Consider the following 23,740-nt stretch of genomic DNA (forward strand, 5'->3'; position numbering starts at 1 on the left):
TGTTTATCATGGAATGAAGAGGCAGCACCACTCAGTAACAGGAACCTTGAACTCAGTCATATTAGTTCCAAGAAACTTAGGCTCAGATTCTGCTCCAGACTCTGATGGTTTGTTCCCAGACAAGTTTCTTGACCCTGAGCCTCAGTTTCCTCATCTGCATGTTGAGAATAATAATATTCTCCTCTCAGTGTTGCTGTAATGATCAGATAAGAATTTATGTGCTGAAAGTATTATAGGAAGGTCAACTATTGACAGCATAAGTTGGCCAGTCACCCAGAATAACTGATAGTTATGCTAAGTCCTTGTTTCTGATCTGATGAGGAGAACACTGGGCAGAGAATTGGAGATCTTGGTCTCTGCTTCCCTCCAATCCTTTGTGTATAATTTCAGCCTGTCTCTGCATATCTAAGGTCCTGCTTTTTGAGGGGAAAAAGCTGTAAATTGAGCACATTTGTAGGCATACTTGCTAATGGATGGGAACCAGATCAACATCTCTGCTGATGTGTTTCTGTATCATGTTGGACTGAAGCGTTTGTGTTTTGTTCAATAGTATCTGATTGTGCGTGACCTCATCTGGGGCTTTCTTGGTAAAAATAGCTAGAGTGGGTTGTCATTTCCGTCTCCAGCCCATTTGACAAATAAGAAAACTGAGGCAAGAAGGATGAAATGAGTTGGCCAGGGTCATGCTGATGTGTTTCTGTATCAAGTTTGATGGAAACATTTGTGATTTGTTCAGTAGTATCTGACTATTCATGACCCCATTTGGGGTTTTCTTGCTAAAGATACTACAGTGGATTGTCATTTCCTTCTGCAGCTCATTTTGACAGATGAGAAAACTGAGGCAAAAGGGATGAAATGTGTTGGCCAGGGTCACACAGCTTGTAAGTGATTGAGGCTAAATTTGAACTCAGATCTTCTTGACTCCGGGGCAGTGCTCTATCCGTATCTTGTATGACTAGAGAACCTAATATGGATTTTTTACTTAATACATGCCTACCTGTTAAATTCTTTTTTCTCACATAATAGTCTTTAAGAATATTGCTTCCCTTTTCCCAAAGAGAGACTGGAAATCCAAATTGACATTATGATTCAGCCAAAGGATCCCTTCTTGATTAAAGTACCTTATTGCTAGTAAGGTAGGCTACACATGATTTTCAGGAATCCTTAGTTCCAGGAAAGAAATCCATAAATGAAAAAACCTCACCTTTATTTGTCTTCCTTGCCCTAAAGGAGAAACAAACTGCAGTTGTGGAGTGGGAGTTGGGGGCAGGGCTGGGGGAAGGAGAGTTTAGGGGAGGACATCCGAGGCCCCCAAAACCTTTGTTTCCACCCATTAATTATATAACATTCTTTACCTCCCTCTTTCTTTTTTCAATAATCTCAGGAAGAACTAGTAAAGCATTAAGAATCTCCTGGAATGAAAGTCTCTGCCATTGGCTTTTATGGGAAGAAAGTCTGTGCCCATTGGCTTTTGGGTGAACTCAATAGTCAAATATCTCATATTTACTTTTCTATATTTTCCCATATCTGATAATGTCAAATGAAAGGGTTAGAGAGGATAACCTCCAGGGTCCCTCCAGCTCCAGATCTTTGGTCTGATTCCATAAGAGCTTCTGCTCTTTCCTAATCTCCCCAATTTTACAGCTCCTAGAAATAAAAATATCATGGAGCTTAATAAATATTTTTGACTGGCTCGTGACCTTGTGTTTAGCTCACTGTTTATCCATCCCAAACATGGAAGAAAGCAGAATATGATCAAGAACCTTTTCCTACTTTGTTCTCTGTAAATCTGAAAGGAAAAAACCTGCACATTTGAAGGCTAAGGTGGATCAGTGAGGATTCATCCAGTGTTGACTTGAGGCCTCACAGTTCTCTAATCAAGGACTTATAAGCACCAGGACCTGTACACTGGACATCAAGTAGGAAACAGTCGCACCCCCCAAGGAACTTACATTCCAAGAGAAAAATCTCATTTGTTCTGGTTCTAAAATAAACACACTTCTGCCCCGAGAGTTTCAGTTTTGAGAAGTTCCTTGTTTACACAGGCAGCTTTCTGGGACCAAGGATCATTCCCTCTGATGGGCTTTGTTTTGTCTCCAAGTTTGTTAGTCATGACTTTGCTTAGCAAATCCATAGTGCTCACATCTTCTTGTCATCATCAGGATCCAGCCAACAGGGTAGACCTCTTGGGGTTCAGGAGAAATCGCCTTCTGATGGTTACTTCTCATTTACTGAATGTCGGTGTGTGCTAGCCAGAGTGGCCCTAAAGGGAGGGGGAGGCAACAGCAGCATTTTTCTCTATACATCTCCAGTTCTATGTGTATATGTATGCATGTAGTAGTATTAGGTATATGCACATATTTGTGTTCACAAATACATAGGTGTATATATACATCTATATGCATATCTATATGTAGAGCTATATTTATATATCTCTGTATAGATATATAATATATATGTGCATAGATCTTAATATAGATATGTTTGTATATAAATGCAGATCTCTATATAGATTTATATTTGTATATATATATCTATGTGGATATATATTTGGATATATATGTATATTTTTATATAGATGTATATTTGAATATAAATGGTAGATCTCTATTTATAGATTTATATTTGTATATATGTGTATATATCTCTAGATGTTTTTGTTTTTATGTATATCTCTGTAAATAGATTTATATTTGTATATATCTATATAGATATATATTTGTATATACATATATGTATATATGCATATACATATATATGCATATATACATATATGTATATATCTGGATGTGTGTGTGTGTGTGTGTGTGTGTGTGTGTGTGTGTGTGTGTGTATGTGTCTAAGGACTTGGCTGTTCTTTCAGAGATTCCAAAGAAAAGCATGATCATGACCTAGGTCAGACAGAACAAACGTGGTTAAAATAAAAATGGGAATAAGAGTGACCCTTCTGCTTCACAAGGGTCTTAAGAGGCTCAGATGTGACAGCAGAGGTAAAGAGGTTTGCAAACCTCGATCTGAGTCAGGCTCAGCCATTCCCCCCTCGCTCCATTGGTGGCTGGCTGACCTTAGGTGAGTCATCTTGCTTGTTGAGTTCTCTATTTCTCTATCTTGTAAGTAAGTGGTCGGAGTGGACAGCCTCTGAGGTCCTTTCCAGCTCTGTGATCCTATAATTAATCTTAGAAAGCAAAACTTGGGCTCCCTTTAAAGCAGCCCCCTCTGCCCTTTATCTGAGAAGCTTTGGAATCCAGGCCTGTCTAATAAAGTACATGATGCACTGTACTTAATGAAGACTAAGCCTTTATGAAATAGAAATCGGTCCTTCCCAACAATATCCAATCTAATCGAGGAGCTTATATTTTCAGACATTCATGGGAAACCGATCATCCTTCTGGGTCTTTATTTTTTCCAGACTCAGGCGGCTTCAAGGATATCCCAGAATGACTTGTCCCAGCTAAGGAGACCTGGAACTCAACTATTTGCCTGGTAAAGATCAACTCCTACCCACTCTCCTGGCAGTGACTTGTGCCAGAAATGAAGATGTGATCACTAATAACAGGGTTTGTTCATGAAGCCCGTCGCAGCATCCAGAGAGCCATGTCTTCCCCATCCTAAGCCCCCCCTCCTCATCTCTACTGACCTGCATGGTGTGGGTGCCCTTGGGCCATCCGAGGATCCGCCTGACCATACAACATCAATCTAACAACAGCTGCACAAAAATGTCTGTGGCGTGGCTCCTAGATTGGAGCTGGTCACTGGATGGACTCCGGGACTGTATCGCCACTGGCATCCAGTCTGTGCGGGACTGTGATACCACTGCGCTGACGACGGTGGCCTGCCTGCTGGTCCTCTTTGTGTGGTACTGTTATCACGTAGGCCGGGAACAACCTCGGCCGTACGTCACTGTGAATTCACTCATGCAGAGTGCAGACGTCAATGGTCTACAGAACGGATACGTGTATTGCCAGTCACCCGAGTGCGTGCGTTGCACCCACAATGATGGGCTTAACCAGAAACTCTATCACAACTTGCAAGAATATGCAAAGCGATATTCCTGGTCTGGCATGGGCAGGATCCACAAGGGAATCCGCGAGCAAGGACGCTACTTGAATAGCCGGCCGTCCATCCAGAAGCCAGAAGTCTTCTTCTTACCAGACTTACCCACCACTCCTTATTTCTCCCGAGACGCACAGAAACATGATGTGGAGCTGTTGGAACGCAACTTCCAGACCATTCTGTGTGAATTTGAGACTCTCTACAAAGCTTTCTCCAACTGCAGCCTTCCACAAGGATGGAAAATGAACAGCACCCCTAGTGGGGAGTGGTTCACCTTTTATTTGGTGAACCAGGGTGTGTGTGTTCCCAGGAACTGCAGAAAATGCCCACGGACGTATCGTTTGCTTGGAAGCCTTCGCACCTGCATTGGTAACAATGTCTTTGGGAATGCGTGCATCTCAGTTCTGAGCCCTGGCACAGTTATCACAGAGCATTATGGACCTACCAATATCCGCATTCGATGCCACTTAGGTATGTACGTTGTTGGGCTAGGAGGGGTGCACGTTTGTGATTGGTGTTTATCAGAAATCCAAATGAGAAAGTTCAAGTTACCAGACACGTGCTTATTCGCATTTCCTGTTCTGTCCTAAGCTGCTCAGGGGAAGAGCAGATGCAAAGAAGCAACTAAGAACAGGAATATCAAATCATCTTTGGGGTCACGCATCCGCCTTGCTCTAGTACTAGGAGGAACAACAAAAACAATGCCATTCGTGGCTTTTATTTAGTGCCTTAATATTTGCCAGATGCATTACCTATGTTATCCCATTTATTCTTCAACTATTCTAAGAAGTTGAGTGTCCACAATTTAAAAGGAAGTAAACTGAGGCAGCAGAGTAGATAGAGTATTGGCCCTGGAGTCAAGAGGACCTGAGTTCAAATTCAACCCCACACACTTAATAATTACCAAGTTGTGTGACCTTGGGCAAGTCACTTAACCCCATTGTTTTGCAAAAAAAAAATATAAAAAATAAGTAAGTAAACAGAGATTGAGGAAAATGAGCTAACATGGCAAGTCATGGGGTTCCTGCTTGAGGTGGGATTTGAACCCAAGCCTGTCCACTATTCTAGTCTGAATATAGAGAAGTGTAGTTTGAGAGAATCCAGAGGTCCTGAAAATCTTCTAGTGAATTCTCACTCATTAAGGGAAAATCCATTATGCCCAGCATAGTATAGGACCCTGGTGAAGCATGGTACATGTGTTGTCCAAGAATCAGCTTAGCTAAGGTGGGAGAAACTAATTGTGAGTGAGCACACCCCTAGGGGATGGGTTTTTGGGGCCTCAGCAGTTCTTGGAGATTGAGGCATGCGTGATCATCTTTATCCTTGGAAGGGTACCAACACAAGTTGAGGAAATCATAGCTCCCACCATACTGAATCAGGACTATGGCTTTATCAATCAATCAGTCAGTCAGTCAATAAATATTTATTAAATATCTACTATGTGCTAGGCCCTGTGCTAAGCTTTGAAGATACAAAAAGAGGCACAAGATAGTCCCTACCCTCAGAGAGCTTACAATTTAATGGGGGAAAACAGCATGACAAGTCTTATCTTGTTCCTATTCTCTAAAAATTGCTCTTCAAAGTGCCATAACTGAGAATAACCAGAAATAGTCATTAATCAGAACACCCCATTCCCCAGCCATCTGGGGAAGGAGTTTACTGTCTATTGACAATGTGGCTTGTTAACATTCCTGGAAAGGGATGCATACTAAGGAAGCCTGAGCAAAGGGAAGCTTCTTTCAGAAGCCAAGTTTCTAGTTTATTGACTTTAGGAAAAAGTGAGGGAAGATGAGCAGCTAAAAGGAACTCTTGAGAATTAAATTCTTTTTTTAAAAAAAAGTTATTTATTTAGGGCAATGGGGTTAAGTGGCTTGCCCAAGGCCACACAGCTAGGTAATTGTTAAGTGTCTGAGACTGCATTTGAACTCAGGTACTCCTGATTCCAGGGCCGGTGCTCTATCCACTGCACCACCTAGCTGTCCTGAGAATTAAATTCTCAAACCCAAGAGAAGACATCAGTCAAATTTGTTGTTGTTATTAAGCGATTTTCCAGTCATGTTCGGCTCTTCATGGCCCCATTTGGGCTTTTCTTGGCAGAGATACTAGAGTAGTTTGACATTTTAATTAGGGCCTTAAAATGTGAAGTGCTTTCCCTATGTTATCCCATTTAATCTTCAGCTACTCTATGAAGTGGGTCCCCACATTTTATATAAGTAAGGAAAATGAAGTTGGTGAAAGTGAGCTAACCAGTTGTGTGGGGTTCCTGCCTGAGGTATGATTTGAACTCAAGCTTGTCCACTACTCCTTTTTCGCTCATTTTACAGATGAAGAAACTGAGGCTAACAGTGTTAAATGACTTGCCCACAGTCACATAGCTAGGAAGTAGCTAGGGTGACATTTGAATTCACAAAGATGAGTCTTCCTGCCTCCAGGGTGCACTGGGGTTCCACCTAGCTTCCCATATCAATTAAATACTGAGTATTTCTATTGTGTGCCTTCTAAGTATCTATGGACACACCTCACTTGGGTGCCACCTTCCTCCAAGAGCCTTGGGCACAGTGCAGAGGAGGGAAGAAAACGTACAAGGGAAGATGCAGACAAATCTGTGGCCCAGAAAGCTTCTAGTCTAGATGGAGGGGGACTAACTAGCCTCATGAAAATTGGAACCTTATGGAATTTTCTTTTTTTTTCTTTTTTCTTTTTTTTTTGGAATTGTAAAAGGTAGTCTGTGCTATTCTGTATGAGTGAATGGGACATAACATAGCCTAAATATTATAAGAGGTTGGGGAAGGATAGTCCTGGACTGGTCAGGAATGGCTTTATGGACCAAAAACAGGAGTTAGAGTAGAAAATTCAGTAGGATTCAGAGTAAAGAAAGTGGTGGTGGTGGGGGGGGGGGGGGGGGGAGAAGGTCTTTCCAGGTAGAAGAGAAAAGTATGAGGTGAGAATGCTAAAGGTTCACTGAGGGTGAAGTATGCAGAGGTTTTTTGTAGGGGAGCAATTGTATGAGATAAGATTAGAGAAGATGTTTGAGCGGCCTTGAATGCCATTCTAAGGACTTTGGACCACAGTCAATGGGGAAGCATTATTTTTGAAGAGGGGTATTGCATGATTCAATTAAATTCAGTAAACCTAGGGGTGGCTAGGTGGCACAGTGGATAGAGCACCGGCCCTGGAGTCAGGAAGACCTGAGTTCAAATCCGGCCTCAGACACTTAATAATTACCTAGCTGTGTGGCCTTGGGCAAGCCACTTAACCCCACTGCCTTGCAAAAATGAAAAAAAAAAACAACCCTGTAAATTCATTAAACCTGAAATCTATATACAAGACCCTGGGAGTGCTCAGTATTGAGGATACAAAAAAGATGACTTTCTGTTTAATTAGAAGGGCAAGAATACAAATAACTTTGATACAAGTGTCTTAAATGTAAAGGAGAATAGGCCAAGTGCTAATCCTGAGGAAAGAAAGCTTGCCTGCAAGGGGTTGGGGGACAGGGCCCTGAGAGCCAGGGAAGACTCTAGGGGGAAGGTGACCCCTGAGGGTGACACTGAAGTAAAGGCCAGGTTTCACGAGCCAGAGCCAGAGAATGCATTCCAGAGAAGAGGGATGCAAAAACACAGGCATGACACTGGGCAAAATGAAAAAGGCAAGGAAAGGGCAGTTTCGTCTGGCTGAAACAAATATCTAAAAAGGAATAACGAGTTAAGGCTAGGCCAGTAGTTTGGGACTCTATGGCAAGGGCCAGAGGAATGCCTGTGACATAGAGTTTATTAAAAATATTCAAAATCTGAGAAGCAGATACTTCAAGGATAGGACTCAGGGTCTGGCAGGTCCTACTCTGCCATCAAAATTTAAGTAGCAGGGCAGCTAGGTGGCACAGTGGATGGAGCACTATAAAGTCAGGAGAACCTGAGTTCAAATCCAGCCTCAGACACTTAATATATACTTAGTTGTGTGACCTTGGGCAAGTCACTTAACCCCATTGCCTTGCAAAAAAAAACCAAAAGTTTAAGTAGCATCACTCTTTGATGGCTGGCTGACTTGTCATCAGAACAGCCTAAATGAGCAAGGTGAGTCTTGTCCTCAGGTTGACCACAATTAAAATAACTCATGAGGACTATTAAGGTTCAGAAGAATTGCAGTTTGTAGCATTGAAGGGAAGTCTACACACACATAGAAAATCTGATCTTGGAAGTACCTGTGTCAGAGTGTGTGTGTGTAAAACACACAAGGACAGGTTAACATATTAGGGCCATTAAACAATCATCTTTTTCAGAGATGAGGGAAAGTCTTACTGCTAGAAAACTGAGTAAGACATTAGCCCCATTTCAAGTCCTCTACAGGTCAGCCACCGAGTTCTTTCTATGTAATGGGGGCTTGGTGCCATTTTCAGGATCGAAAGGTTTTAAAGCTAGGAAGACCTCAGAGATCTAGCCCAAAGCTTTCATTTTTTAGCTGAGGAAAGAAAGATCTGAGAAGTCCAGTGACTTTTTTTTTTGGCAAGGCAATGGGTTAAGTGACTTGCCCAAGGCCACACAGCTAGGTAATTATTATTTGTTTTGAGGCTGGATTTGAACTCAGGTACTCCTGACTCCCAGGCCAGGCCTCTATCCACTGTGCCACCTAGCTGCCCTAGTCCATTGACTTTCATAGGATCTCACAGGTAGTAGAATAGGCAAGGTCAAATCTAGATTTACTGATTCTGAATCCAGTGACCTTTCTGCAAATTCAGTTTCTTCTGTAGCTAAGTTTTCTTTAGGAATTCATTCCTTGGATTAATTTCCCTTTCTTGCTTTAGGCTATCTCTGGGAGAGCCTGCTGTCATGTGCCTTTTGAAGGAGTCTCTAGGGACAGACTCCAGCTCTGAAGCTGGGCAAGCCACATAGGCACTTGCTACCTCTGTATCTTTGCCATACTCTATCACATGGAAACCATCTGGTGTTAGAAAAGAGACAGACAGGACCTTGACAGCAGATTTGATGGACTTTCCCCCCACTTTCTCCCTTAAAGGCTCTAGCCAGAGCCAAGACCATGCTTGTCTTGTTTGATTCTGAATGTGGAGTCTTCCAGTCCCACACTTCAGAAAAGGGGATGGCAGCTGAGATCAGGTCCACGGCCCCTATATTACCCCGTCTTCATGACTGAGCCACTTCCCTAGTTGGGCCAACTGCATTGCTGAAAACCTCCAAAGTGAGTCAGGTCCTTACTCAAACAGCCTTTGAGCCCAAAGAGCCAGATGTTAGTGGAGCAGGGATATACTTCCAAATGGCTAACTCTTTGTCAGAGGCCAGAGGACTAACTTCACTATCAATCCATAATACATAATTTTGTTCAACAAGCTTAAATTAAACACAACTAAAGATGATTTTTCTCTTGATATGATTTTATCAAATTTTGGGCAGTTCCCGGAGAACAATCTACTCTGAGCCCTGTAAGAGATCTCAAACATTAGTTGAGACCTTCAAACATTAAAAGGAACAACAGCTAGTAGACACATAGCTTTCTCTGCCCCTCTTGTCTGACTGTGTCTTCATCCACTGTTGGTGGAGAACCCCCTGTTCTTCCTTTTGAAAGATTATTTCAACCAAAACAGCATACCCCTAACCCACAAAGGCCCCAAGAGAAAAACCATCTTTGGCAGGCTAGAGCTGCTCCACCTCTTCCAAGATGCCTAATGCTAGCACAGGGATGTTACCCAATCATAGAGATGTGGGGCAAGGATCATTTCTGCCAGCTAAGCTAATCTTGTTGGCAATAGACAAAAGTGGCACACAGCTAAGAAGCAAGTAGGGGAAAGAAACCTCAAGCTGGGATGCAAAGCCAGGAATGTTTTTCTGCTCTAATGTGGTGAGTGCTGATGAGTCATTTAGAGGCCGTGAGAAAGGAGAGTGTCCTTCCTTTCCACTCCAGTGGATGGTTACTGTACAGAAAATTCAAATTCCTGGAACTCTGTCCAGTATAACAGACCCAGCAGACCCTTAGAGTCTGGTGATTGTCCATGAGCCTTGAGGAGTCCCCTTCTGTTTGGTCAGGAAATAATGAGCTGGGTTGTTCATAGATCCATAGAATGGAAGAACCTTGGAGATCACTAAGCCCAACCCTATTATCTGATGAAGGAGGAAACTAGAAGCTCCTGAAAAGAAAGGGATGAGTCCTGATCCCATTTCCAACTGCTTCCATTCCCTTGGAACTTCCCCTTTCCACTTACAGCTTATGCCTCCCTATTGCCCCAGGGTGAGAGGGGGGAGATCCATCAGGTTAACTGTGGTTCCATCACTGTCATTATCAATAGGGAATATCTGTTCATTCAGTGGAATGTATTGGGCTCTGTTGAAAAATGCATTATCTTCACAAATAAGATTAGCTTTAATTGGAATAATTACTATGTGTGAACTTTCTGGGTTTTGTGGCACTGTGTGTGTTATCAACAGAATGAGGTGGAAAGCAAGGAAGCATGAACTATTCCAGTCTTTGTTCAGAGAGGCCTTGTGCTGTAGTAGAAAGAATCTCAGACTTGGAGTCGGAAGGACCTCAGTCCTTGTCTTGATTCGGCATCTACAGACTATGTGACAGAAGAAAAGCTCCTTCACTTTTGAGGAAGTGATGCCTATACTGCCTGCTTCACAGAGCTGTTCTGAGAACCGTACATGTCATATAAATGGGGGCTCTTATAATCATTGGGAAACCAAATCACAGAAAGGAAATGAAAGAACTTAAGTCAGTCATTGTTGCCATAGTGAGTCGCTGAAGCCAGAAATAGAGCAACGGTGTGCTAAATCCTTGTCTATAGCTCCCTTCTGTATAATCTTGTATCTAAAGAAAGGTTTCCTTCCAGAAAAGGCTGGCCTATTCACTTATAATTAAATAAGGCTGAACTGTAAAGATTTCATTGATAAATGACAAAGAGGCCTAGAGTTGTACTCCATTAATGTTTATCAGGTACCAGCTCAAGGCAGATTTTTACAAATTTGCAAAATCTTTACTACCAAAAGTCATAGCAACTTGTCAATTTACAGAACTGACCTATAATCCAGAAAAGATGAAAAACAGGAGGAAAAAGGACCTATGTGTTGATAGTGGCTCTCTTCTGGTAGCAGGAACTAGAAATTGAGGAGATGCCCATCAGGTGGGGAATGGGCGAACAAAGAGTGGTGTGTGATTGGGATGAAATGCTATTCTGTACCTGAAATTAACTTTTGGCATAAAACCATTCCTTGGGGGCATATGGGACATTCCTTATCTTAAAGGCACATGTGATGGTGATAGGAATGGCCATCAGTAGCAGAGATCATTCTGGGGTTTGGGGGGGAAGGAGACTTTCACAAGTTTTTTGTGCCTAATTTTTAGTAAAACATCACACATGCCTGCAGTTATACAGATATTTATCTAAAGAATAACTTGGAATGAAATTTCTAACCCATCTGCCAAAAAAAAATGCTATTCTGTGATAAGAAATGATGAACAGGATGCACTTAATGGAAAACTTAAAAGAGCAGATGCCATGGGAAATGTACTGGGTACAAAATAACCACAATGTTTCAGGGTGGTCAGCTGGGAGACTTCTCTGCTCGGCAAGGCTGTGACCCAAGGGAACACTGAAGGACCTGGGCTAAAGGACGGGCTCCGTCCCAAAGATAGGCTGACGGCATCTGAAGACAGATGGAAGCATACTATTTTTTTTTGTTTTGTTTTTTTTTTTACTCTATTTTTCTTGAGGTTTCTTTTTTGGGCAGGTGACTATTGAAGTAATGTTATTCAGGACTCTACTTTTTAAGCCTACATTAAATAACTTTGGGAAGGAGGAAGAGAATTCAGAATTCAAGGTTTTAAAAATAAATGTTGGAGGGTGGCTAGGTGGCTCAGTGGATAAAGCACCGGCCCTGAAGTCAGGAGTACCTGGGTTCAAATCTGGTCTCAGACACTTAGTAATTACACTAGCTGTGTGGCCTTGGGCAAGCCACTTAACCCCACTGCCTTGCAAAAACCTAAAAAAAAAAAGGACCTTATTTTGGGGGCAGCTAGGTGGCACAGTGGATAAAGCACCGGCCTTGGAGTCAGGAGTACCTGGGTTCAAATCTGACCTCAGACACACCTAGCTGTGTGGCTTTGGGCAAGCCACTTAACCCCATTGCCTTGAAAAAAACCTAAAGAAAAATAATAATAAAATAAATATTGGAGGGCAGCTTGGTGGTACAGTGGATAGAACACTGGCCTTGGAGTCAGGAGGATCTAAGTTCAAAACCAGCCTCAGACACTTAATAATTACCTAGCTGTATGACCTTGCACAAGTCACTTAACCCCATTGCCTTGCAAACCACTCCCTTCCCCCCCAAAAGTGAATGTTGAATCTAGATTTTGCATGTAACTAGGGGGGATAAAGCTGTCCTCCCCTCCATTCCCCCATTTTACTTGTCCCCAAATTCCTGACTTGAGCCATCAAAAGTAACCGAGAGGGCTCTAGAGTAGTCTAAGGAAGGGAAATTGGGTATTTTCCTGGTCTGCAGTATAGTTTGATTACAGAAATCCTGGATCCTACAACCTCAGATTTCCTTTCTTGTTCAAACGTTCTATAATTTTGTATATTTTTTTTTCCATTAATTTGTCTTGGTGACCCCATTTGAGGTTTTCTTGGCAAAGGTACTGGAATAGTTTTTCATTTCCTTCTTTAGCTCATTTTGCAGATGGAGTGACTTGCCCAGGGTCACATCTTTGTTCATTGCTCCACCTAGCTGCTTAAAGTCATAGCAATTCTAAGGTGTTTTTTTCATGAGTTACTGTTAGACCATGACATCAGGGAGGTGATGCCATGACATACAAACGAATAGGATTTAAGCGAGGGGGGGGGGGGGCTGTGTAAAGTCACCATCATTACTCTATCCTCCGGAGTCACTGGGTCCAGTGTCCAGATTGGAATCAGGATGACTTGAGATGGCCCTGGATGCAGTGAGAGACTTTGACCCTTTTAAGCTACAGTCTTTCGTAGGTCTGTTTGGCTGAGGCAACACCCTCAGTAATTCAGGCTAGGTTAGAAATGAGGCAAAGAATTGCTAGTCAGAAAAAAATCAATCTGGGAGAGGAATAACTTAAGGGTTTCTGGCCCAAACTCAAACAAATGCAATTTCATTCATTCTGAACCAATCAGGGTTCAAATAATGACCAAATAGGGCTTGGTCTGGTATCTGTTGTTGACCACTCAATGAGAACCAACTAATGCTAGGATTCCTTCAGTCACATGAAAAGTACTAGAGAAAGGTAAATTCTGTAACCTCATTCAGCCTCTCTTCCTAGTGTTTCACTTGGCTTCCTGGCCTTGTTCATCACCACTTGTGTTTGATTCCTATGGGTTTGAGTTATTCATCTGGTTTTCTTTTCTGTCTCTTCCAGACCTTTCAACCATTCTGATTTGTCACTCTTATGAAAGGTAATAGTTCTAGTTTTAGCTTCAAAGTTAGAAGAGAAAGGAAACTCCTCAGGTTGAGAAAGTCACATATTAGTTCCCTTTGGAGATGATACATATGCCATCCGTGCTCATCTCCTCCTGAGATGCCAATGAGATGATGCCAACACCTGTAACACTATAAATAGAATTCTCCATCAGAGGAACTTAGTTTAACCTACCTAGAGCTTGGTGCTGAATAAAACCTGGTGTCTGCCCTCCATGAGTTCATAGTCTAATGGGGAAGAATGGGTTTTTGTCTCACACACACACAGCAAGTGTTACCATTCAGGATTTGCCATTTAATCTTCACAACTGTGCCCTCAGATGTAGTAGAGACTGAATAATAATGAAGAGTTAGTTATGTTTTTAAACATGTTCTCTGCTGAAGCAGAATGCCTTCTGATCTCTGGCTGGTCCCAAGTCACGCCTGCTCTTGTTCTCTCTTCTATTTTGAATGTGAAGGTCTGAAGACTCCCAGTGGCTGTGAGCTGGTAGTGGGAGGAGAACCCCAGTGCTGGGCAGAGGGCCGGTGCCTCCTGTTTGACGACTCTTTTCTGCATACTGCATTTCATGAAGGCAAGTATCTTCCCCACCCCCAAACTCTGTCCCCCTAGAGTCTAAGGAACGCAAGAGAACAGGAAGAATGGCTACCTCCAAACAGCTGGGATTTAGAACTATGGCTTTAATTTTACCTTTACCATGTTCCAGCTCTAAAAGTCTGGGGTGTTTATGAAATTCTTCCTAGCTCCACTCTAGATTCTCTCCCCCCATGCACCCCACCAAAACTTGAGTTCAGTTTGCTCTGAGAACCTAAAAATGACTAAAGAGCATTTTCTTTCTGGGGATGGTGTTCTTGGAACTGGATGGTTTATTTAAATGTGTTTTGGGTTTTTTTAGTCATATGTATAAATAGATTCAGATATATAAATACATAAATATGTCTATATTTATATTTGCAGATACATACATTTTTGTGTGTGTATATCTCTAGCTGTCTTTCTCCTGGTCTATAAGCAGGCCCGTCTTTGAAGCCCTCTCATGTCTGACTCTATTTGCAGTATGTTTTGGCAGAGAAGCTTCAGAGTTAGTGTCTATAATGGAAACCCTTTTAGCACTGTTGAGAGATGAGACTAACATCTACGTCTGCCTAAAGGCAAGCCAAGTAGCTTGGATGGAGGAACATGATTTGACCCATGATATTTGCAATGCTCTGTGCTTCTCTTATATCTTCTCTTCTATTCTTCTCAGGTTCGGCAGAAGAAGGACCACGGGTGGTTTTCATGGTTGATTTATGGCATCCAAATGTGGCAGCGGCTGAACGCCAGGCCCTTGATTTTATCTTTGCTCCAGGACGATGAGTCTGTCTCTGTGCTGGCGTGGGTCAGAGGGAAAGAGGCCTGGCCTGGGAAGGGCTCCGGCACAGTAGGCCCTGTCTGAGGTGGCATTTCCATGGACACAAACCTGCCTCAGTAGAAAGCTTTCCTTTGGGATCAATGCCATGTTGGATTTCTCTATTCTTTGGTTATTGTAAAATGGACGTTTCCAGCTTGTATTTTCCTAGATTTGGTTTTTTTTTCCCCCAATCATTTGCTTCAGGGGTTTCTTTTGGACACAACCATACCTTATTTTCACTCTGTGGTTCTAGGTGCAGTCCCCTGTTGTATTTTGTTGCTCTCGTGTTTAACAGTGTTAAGATTCAGAGTTATCACAAGGTTGTTTGTTGAACATCATCATGTGAAAATTCTTGTGGTCATCTTAAAAAAAAACAAAAACAAAAAAAAGACAAGAAACAAAACCAGAGGGCTGCCAAGCTCAGCTCAGCACCTGCTGCTGTTCTGATTGTGACCACAGTGCACCCTCAGCCTGCCCCGGGGGCAGAGGGACACAGCCTCCAGACTCAGCCCCATTCTGACTTCATTCCCAAGTTCAGAGATTGCTGAATACATTGCATCGGCAGCTTCGGAACCTGGGCAGACAACACTCCAGTGTACCACTCCTAAACTGCTGTTTGGCTGGTGTTGGCAAAGGCATGTAGACTGGTGGAGCTGGAGACTTTTTAAGCATCCTCTTCCTCCAGAGCTAAGACTGGTCCTCTTGGGTCTGCTCCCAGCTTCCCGAGGCCTGGGCCCAGAGGGTGTGATTCTCTTACCTCACTGCCTACAGAAGCCCCACTGCCAAATTGGGCACAGTATATTCCCAGAGTAAGTTCTATTCAGCCAGTTTGTGATAAAGGTAGAAAAGAGGTTAGCTGAAAGGCTCTATGAGGAAAAGGAATCACTTGGTCATGGAAAGGCTAGGGAAGCCCTTTTAGAGGAAAACAGGAATCTGACATTTGACCAAAGTCTCTGTTCTGGTTTGGGGTTTTGTTGCTTCTGATTCTCATTCCTTGTCTGTTGCATGAATGTTTGCTCTCTGGACACGGTGTAGCCTCTGACTGGCCCAGACTCAGGTCGGGTCGCTCAGTTGTCACTGCCAGTTGGTTTCAATGTGGTGCAGACTAACCCCCAAAGTAGGCATGGCCTCTTCACAGAAGCTCCAGTCTTCTCTGAAGGATGTTCAGTCTCGCCTCTGGACAAAAGGACCAGAGGCTGGTCTGGAAGGAAAGGATTACTTCATTTGGTGGCTCAGGGATGAGGAAAAAGTCTGCAGTTGGCCTGTTGAGGGACGACTTGGTCACCAGCCCCACTAAATGCCTTTCTTAAAGAACATGTCCTAGTCAGGGTAGAGGGGGAAGGAACTATGGTCTCGTAGAGAATAAGCAAGGCTCATTATCCACTAGAAAAAAATGGACCAGGGTTCCTATATCAATGGGAACATTCTGAGCAGAAAGCTGCTGGGAGGAACATAGAGCAGCAAAATTAACTCTTAAAGGCCCTTGCATTAGTCGCTAGCCAATGTGCAAAGAAAGTCTTTAAACAGAAGAAAAATTTCTATGCTTTTTTTCAATAATTAGATGGTGGGAAATGGCAGAAATTTCAAATACACCTTAAGTATTTTTACACCTAAGAACAACTGAGGTGCATGATTTCTACACATACTGAATACGCTGAGATGAATTGACAAAGCCAACAGTCTTCATAGGTACCTGGTTACCTAAAGTTACATGGAGTAGATGTGGAACAGGAGATTAATAAAGGACTTTGCTGAAAACCAGAATGAAGTGCTTTTGTTGGAAGGGATTCCTGGACTTAATCATAAAGTCCTTGGACTCAGAGAATGTGGCCCTTAGTCAGAGGGCCACTAAAATTTTAGGCTGTTTTCTAACAGGCAAAAATTGGATTTTAAGAGGGGAAAGTCCACAGGATGATGAATCATTTGAGAACCCCTAACAGGGGCCAGTGGTTTAAATTAGTTTACACAGAGAGGCTTGGCTAACAGGGTGGTGCTGGAGATGCAAGCTTCCAAATAAGATGGAGCTCTCTGACAAAGGCAGTGGACTTCATTACAGGAGATAGTTACCCCTCTGACCCCTCTAACTGGCACATGGAGGGGGCCAAAAGAGAGAAAGCATCAAGAATCAACAACATTTTGGTTTTTCTACTCTTGATTTTTTATTCTTGAAAGAAAAAAAAAGGATCTGCAGAAGACCAGGTCCTTTGTTTGCCATGATGCTTCACCAGGAATTCAGATTTACTGTGAATTAATTTACTATCAGGGAACAGAAAAGGAATGAGTACCAGCCTCGGGGCTGTGAGGTTTCTCACCATCTGAATGTGTGTGCTGCCAGCAAGGCAATTGCTAAAAGTCATTTTCATCTTGTTGCTAGAGTTGTGCAAGGTGGTAAAAAAGGAACTAAACCAAGTAGCTCTGCCTCAGGTATTTGTGGCCTCCAACCCAGCGCCAGGGTCAGGGTCCAGAGACCCTGGTTCAGGTCTGGTTCACCTTGGAGCAAGCCTGGATTAGTCAAAGTACTTGGCCAAGGTCACTCAGTGAATACTCAGAAGCAGAGGCTGAAGCTTTGGGTTCCAGACGCAGTTTAAAGTATAGGCCAGAAATTCCTGCTGTCACCCTTGGAGAATAAAATGGATTCCCACCAAAGCACAATCTCATGGATGTAAAACTGGGAACAGGACAATCAATGTATCACCATAAATTCCCTTCAATGACAGATGGCAAAGGGAATAGTTGAGCAGATTGGAGCATCATAGGCAGAAGGCACCAGACAAAAGGATTATTTACTTTATGCTCCATTAATAAGCACACCCAGTTCACTGATCCTAATTTTTTATTACCCATTCCCTTGCTATGGTTTACTTCTCTGGACACTTGAACAGGCTTCACGTCTTAAAATCATGGTTTCGGAACACATTAGCTCACATGCACAGTCTAGTCACCGATGCACATGTGGAAAGTCTGTCCGTGTGGGCATCGTTCAGAGCATGACCCCCAGAAAGCAGGGCTAACTGGGTGGGAGATCGTTGAGGGGAGTTGCACCTCAGGCCCCAAGCCACAGGTCACTGCCTTTCCTTTTCTCACTCCCAGGCCCCTTCCTATTCCCAAGATCAGTCTTGAGATCTTGATATACATCCAACCTCGAAGGCAGGGGGCCAACCTGTGACTCCCCAGCAAAGGCTGATCAGTTCTGTCAGACAGAACAGGGTCTTTGAGCTCCTTCAAGAGCTTCTCATGTGCAAAGGTTTGATAGAAGGTAACCTGCTACAATCTGAAATCTTAGTCTCAGGAAGGCGTCACACCTCAGGGTCTTCTGCTCTAACTTTTAACTGACACCCAGATTATTTTCTGAACCAATCCCAGGCCCTGCCACAAGGTGATGGCATCACATCCACAAATCTGAACTAAGTGCAGGGTGGGGGGGAGACATAGAGGCAGGTTTAGGTTGGATGTGAGGAAAAGTCCTGTCCCAAAGTGGCAAGGTCTGCCCAGGGAGGGACTGAGTTTCCCCCTCCTTGAAGATCTCCAAACAGAGGCTGAAAACCTCCTTGTCTACTGTGTTGCACCTCTGATGTTGCCTTATTTCCCTCTGATGTTGCCTTATTCCCCAGTTTTGTATAAGATTAGGAAGATTCAGTTTGGGGACAAGTGTGCTGGGCAAAACTGCTGGCTCTCTTGTGAGATGTTCCTCAGGCATCAATGTTTCTATGGAGCAAGCAGTGGAGGGTGGAGGCTGCAAGACCAGATGAGGGATGGGCAGCTTTCCCTGAGTGAGTTGGGCACCCATCCACCCACCAAGTCACTGTCTCTGCCTTGTCATGAGGCCCAGCACTGAAATGAGGGCATGCTGGCATCTTGATACTCTTTTCCAGGACACATTTAACCCCAAAAAGCTTTCTTTTTTGGATAAGAAATGTCTTTTTTCTGGTGTCCTGGGTCAGAGTCCTGGCTCTGGTACTTCACAGCTCTGTGATCATTCCACTCTTCTGAACCTTGGTTTCCCCATCTGCCACATGGGATAAGCCCTGCAGTCCCTGTCTCGTGGGTGGTGCCAGAGACATGGCAGCCCGTGCTCCTCCAGCCAGCCAAGAACCTCAGCCTCTAAGCTGGTCTCCCCTCACAGGAAGCTGGTGGGCATGACTCTGGTAGGATTCTCAGCCAGGACACTGCTTTTCTGAGGGACAAAATTATTTGCGTAGTAAAATAATTCATACAAAGAGGAAGAAAAAGTATCCACAAAACAGGTTTCCTGACACATGTCGATCCATAAACTGAATTCGATTGTTCATATGGAATGTTGGGGATACAGTAACATAAGCTACCTACCAGAACAGGTAGAGAAATTTGTTTATAAATAAGAACAAACATCCCATCTCAAAGCTCGTTGGCGCATTGCCTCACACATTTTTATGCCTCACTTAACAAAGAGAAATTCCATGGATTGCCAGAAGAGCCTGAGTTGAGGCTTCGGTAACGATTCTGTTCCTGAGACCAGACCCCCTGATGTAGGCAAGGCCAGGGGCCCCCCATGAAGACCAGTCTCACACTTAACATTACTGCCTTGAGCCCAATGTTTGGGGCTCTGGAGGGAGAGGGCGACTTTCAGAAACTGTTCATAACACAGGCACCTGAGAAAACCAGCAGCATTACTGACTCATGACTCTTCTACAGAAGCAGCACTACGCAGGCTTGATGGCCCACCTCGCTCTTCAGCAGTGGCTCCATATGGCTTAGGGTTGTTTCCAAATATCAGATTTGCTTCCTCATAATACAAGAATTTGCCCCTACTGAGAAGCCTCAAAAGAATGTGCTGCAGGCTCTGGAAGCTACTCCAACAGAAGTCCTCCAAATACTCTAAGCACTGGCAACTTCCCTGGAATAAGTATGTGGTCTCCCAAGGGGATAAGTTTGAAGTGGATAAGCCTCTCTGGAGGTATAATATTGGCCCAAGTATTAACTAGAGATCACTGTCTCCTACTCTTATGATTACTCCTAACAGGTGAGAAGAGGTGTTGGACTGACAGGAAGGCACACTGAGCAGCCAACCTACAGCTGCAACAATAATTAAAACTAGTCTGAGAACCTCCTCTAACTCTGGTGATAAAAACAGGCCAACTCCATCAAATGCTCAAAGGGAACACTGCCACCACACCCCCAGACCCCTGGAAAATGTACTCAGCAAAAAGAAAGGCTTAACCCTCATATCTCCCCAGAACCTGAAAAACACACACATCTTTCCTAAGGCCAGGGCAGGTCAGCACCTCCCTGGCCCTGGAAGGCCCCACGTCCATCCTTCCTGCTCAAAGTAAGTTCACCCCGTGCTTCAGCAGCTTCTGCTTGGCCTTGCCCGGGAGGGAGAAGACTCCGTCCTGGGGGCTGGGAAAGCCTGAGATCCGAGCTGGGGAAGCCGTCTGCTGGAAATAGGTCTCTTGGACAGGATTACAACAGGCATACACCGCGGTGGAGGCATTTCTAGTGGAGAGACAAGAGATGAAGACGGTGACAACATGGCCCTGCCTCCAACTGGAAATCCCCAACCACAAAAGAGAATTTTAGTGACAGTCACCGTTACCTACCTAGCCTGGAGAGTAAGCTTGAGGGCTAGAAGGGAACTTAGGAGTCACCTAGACCAAATCTCCTATTTTACAGATAGGAAAAGGGCCCAGCACGGGGGAAAATGACTCGCCCACGTGAAGACCCTGCCGGCCACTACAGTCTGTGTTCAAAGACAGAACTGCAGGTCTTGATGGCCATCCCAGCCCGGCATCCGCCCTGCAGAAGAACGCACAGTCCCAGCGAGGAGAATCACTGAACAATCCACAAGACCCCAAGCCCAAATCCAGCCCCAGGTGGCCTCTCCTACAGTAACACACAAAGTGCTGTAATTTGAGTTTTCAGGAATTCTATTCAGCAAGTCTTTGTTGTGTGTACACTCTACACTACTGAGTGATGAGACACAAGGAAAAATGGAAAGGCCTCTGCCCTCAGGAACCTTCCATTCTACCGGAGGGGGCAGGGGAGCTAACTTCAGCAAAGATGACAGTCACTCAAGGTCTGGGTGGCAAGGAGAGCTCCCTTGGGTGTGGCCTGGGTACAGAAGACCAGCCCTCTAACTAACCTCCAGAGAATTAAAGGAGAGCCACTGGGACTCATTACCAGCCCAGGAGGATCCATGGGCCACGGGCTTCTACAAATAATAACTGGGATTTATAGGGCAAATTAAAGTTTGCCAAGCATTTTCTTACAACATCTCAAAACAGGATTACAAGCCTCATCCTCATGTTACAGATGAAGAAGCCAAGGCTCTAGGAACATGAACAAGCTGCCCATAATCACAGAAATTCGAACCCAGATTTCACTTCAAATCCAATGCACTTTCCATCCTACCATGCTACCTCAGTCCATAATAAACTAAGGAGCATTCTTCTAGTCATAATGAGTTTTCTTTATGCCAGCCTTGGAAGGAAGTTATTTTTTTTGGGGGGGGGGATGCAATCAGAGCAAATGCCTTATTCCTAGGTTCCAGCTCCTCAATATCAGAGTCAGGACCCCCTCAGAAGAGTCCATCCATTGTTCTTTCCATGTCCAAGGAGTGAAGCAACAAGGGCATCATGGCAAGCCAGCTTAGCCTAGAGGAATGATTTTCCAGGGCAAGGCTCAAGAAAAGAGAGAAGACACCCCTGGGACCAGGATGCTGCCAGTCACTCCTTCCCTCTCCAGCCCAGAGGGCAGCTCCCACAGAGGGGGCAGCTGCAGCTCCCACTAGAGCTCTGGGAGAGGTTTCAAAGTTTCCTGGGGGTGGCTAGGTGGCACAGTGGATAGAGCACTGGCCCTGGAGTCAGGAGTACCTGGGTTCAAATCCACCCTCAGACACTTACTAATGACCTAGCTGTGTGGCCTTGGGGCAAGCCACTTAACCCCATTTGCCTTGCAAAAACCTAAAAAAAAAAAAAAAAGTTTCCTGGGCTGTTAATTAGATTAATGGTGCCAGGGTCACCCAGCATCACCTTGGGAGCCACATGTCAGAGACTGCTGGCCTCTTCACTCAAGGTCTCTCACCAGACCCCAGTGCCCTGACTCAGGGAGTTAAACAGTGAAGGACCCAGAGAGAGCCAAATGATGACCTTCTTTCTGGGTCTGGCCTATCTGGTGCCACAGGCTTCATTTTTATGCCCAGGTTAACCAGGTAGGTACACACATGCACATGCACAATGTGACATACCCAAATGGGTATGAACACAGAGGCACAGACACACCCTGCACAACTAGTTTCTCACTCAAACAAATTTCTGTTGCCAGTCTTGGGGAAACCTTAAATGAAGGCCCCAAAAGACACATTTCTTATTATTAAGTTCTACTTGAAGACTGGCTAGACCATCTGGACCCAGGTGGCAGCACGAGGCAGGACCTGGCAGAGGAGGGGCAGGCCAGAGGGAGGGGCAGGAGGAGACTCAAATGAATTAAACCATCTCATGTCTTTTCATCAACAGTTTTGATGGCACCTGTGCCTCTGAACACAGGAATGCTTCCTCCTCTATGAGCCTTAGTGTCTTCATCTGAACGACCCCAAGGGGGGCTGAGCTCCCAGCATCCACGAACCAGAGCTCAGGATGAACGTCCTGGGGGTTGCAGAGACTTTGATTACCTTCACTGGAAACAGGAGGAAACAAACCTCGGAGAGAGGAACTGAGTGACCCAGACCCCTTTCTTCCTTTCTCTTCCTTCCTTGTTTTTTCCTTTCTCTTCCTTTCTTCTTTCCTTTCTTTCTCTCTCTCTCTCTCTCTCTCTCTCTCTCTCTCTCTCTCTCTCTCTCCTTTCTCTTTTCTTTCTTCCTTTCTCTCCCTTCCCCCCTCTCCTTCCTTCCTATTTTCTTCCTTTCTTTATCTCCCTCCCCCCTTTTCTTTCTTTCCTTTCTTTTTTTCTCTCTCTTTCTCTCCTTCCTCACTTCTTGCTCTAACAGACAATCCAACAAGTATTTCTTCAACACCTTCTATGCACAAGGATCTGTGCTAGGCCCTAGAGGACAGAAAATAAAGCGAGTGTAGAAGACAGTGCAGGTGGCTGGGTGGTGGCCTAGAGTTAGGAAACCAAGTTCAAATCTGGCCTCAGAACCTTCATAGCTGTGTGACCCTGGGCAAGTCACTTCACCCTGCTTGCCTCAGTTTCTTCATCTGTAAAGTGAGCTAGAGAAGGCCATGGTCAACCGCTGCAATGTCTCTGCCATGAAGACCTGAGTCAAAACCAGACTGAAACAATTCCACAATCAGACTATCACACTCTCCGAGGTAAAACAGTTCAGGAGGTTGGGGGTCGTGGGGCATGAAAGGCTGTTCTGAAAAAGTAGGTTCTGAGCTGAGTCCTGAATGCTCTTGAGGACAGGGGATGGGAATGAAGAATGGAGCAAAGCACGTCTCCCTGGGAAAGCCTTAGCAGAAGCCTTACCTGACGATCATCTCGTACAAAGTTGGTGTCTGGGTGAAGTCCGAATGGATCAGACGGGCTGCTCGGAGAAGATTTCGGTCCTGGGGAGTGGACACTTGGGGCAGGTTGGCTTTTGAGAGTTAAAAAAGAATTTGTGAATATCAAAACTGCCACCCCCCCCATCCTCCTTGGAATGTGGTACCCACTGGGTTTACAAAAGCTTCCCCTATTGGTCTGAGGACTAGTGAGAGCCCAGTTTCTCCTCAGACCAGTAGGGGAAACTTTTGCAAACCGAGTGGGTACAACATTCCAAGGAGTCTTCATTCCCATTTCAGACCCAACTACAGTGAAGAAAGGCTATAGATACATGATCTCCATAGCTCTGGCCTCTCCCAGGCAAGCGGCCCTGGCTCTGAATGATGCAGTCAAGCGCCT

The 23,740-nt window shown here is 44.4% G+C and overlaps 2 protein-coding genes across 6 annotated transcripts in view; one reads left to right on the forward strand and one right to left on the reverse strand.

Annotated features, from left to right (window-relative positions):
- Nucleotides 1-15,222, forward strand: part of ASPHD2 (aspartate beta-hydroxylase domain containing 2) — a 17,662-nt gene extending 2,440 nt beyond the window's left edge. For both annotated transcript variants that reach the window (XM_074206182.1, XM_074206183.1), the window contains exons 2-4: nucleotides 3,410-4,524; nucleotides 13,955-14,068; nucleotides 14,741-15,222. In XM_074206182.1, the coding sequence (XP_074062283.1) occupies nucleotides 3,642-4,524; nucleotides 13,955-14,068; nucleotides 14,741-14,850 (1,107 nt within the window). In that variant the 5' untranslated portion in view covers nucleotides 3,410-3,641 and the 3' untranslated portion in view covers nucleotides 14,851-15,222. The remainder of the gene's footprint in view (nucleotides 1-3,409; nucleotides 4,525-13,954; nucleotides 14,069-14,740) is intronic.
- HPS4 (HPS4 biogenesis of lysosomal organelles complex 3 subunit 2) overlaps nucleotides 13,626-23,740 on the reverse strand; it is a 33,116-nt gene continuing 23,001 nt past the window's right edge. For all 4 annotated transcript variants that reach the window (XM_074206173.1, XM_074206176.1, XM_074206175.1 and 1 more), the window contains exons 13-14: nucleotides 23,327-23,435; nucleotides 13,626-20,356 (exon numbers count right to left, since the gene is read on the reverse strand). In XM_074206173.1, the coding sequence (XP_074062274.1) occupies nucleotides 20,185-20,356; nucleotides 23,327-23,435 (281 nt within the window). In that variant the 3' untranslated portion in view covers nucleotides 13,626-20,184. The remainder of the gene's footprint in view (nucleotides 20,357-23,326; nucleotides 23,436-23,740) is intronic.

Source organism: Macrotis lagotis, chromosome X, assembly GCF_037893015.1.
Source record: "Macrotis lagotis isolate mMagLag1 chromosome X, bilby.v1.9.chrom.fasta, whole genome shotgun sequence".
Lineage (NCBI taxonomy): Eukaryota > Metazoa > Chordata > Mammalia > Peramelemorphia > Peramelidae > Macrotis > Macrotis lagotis.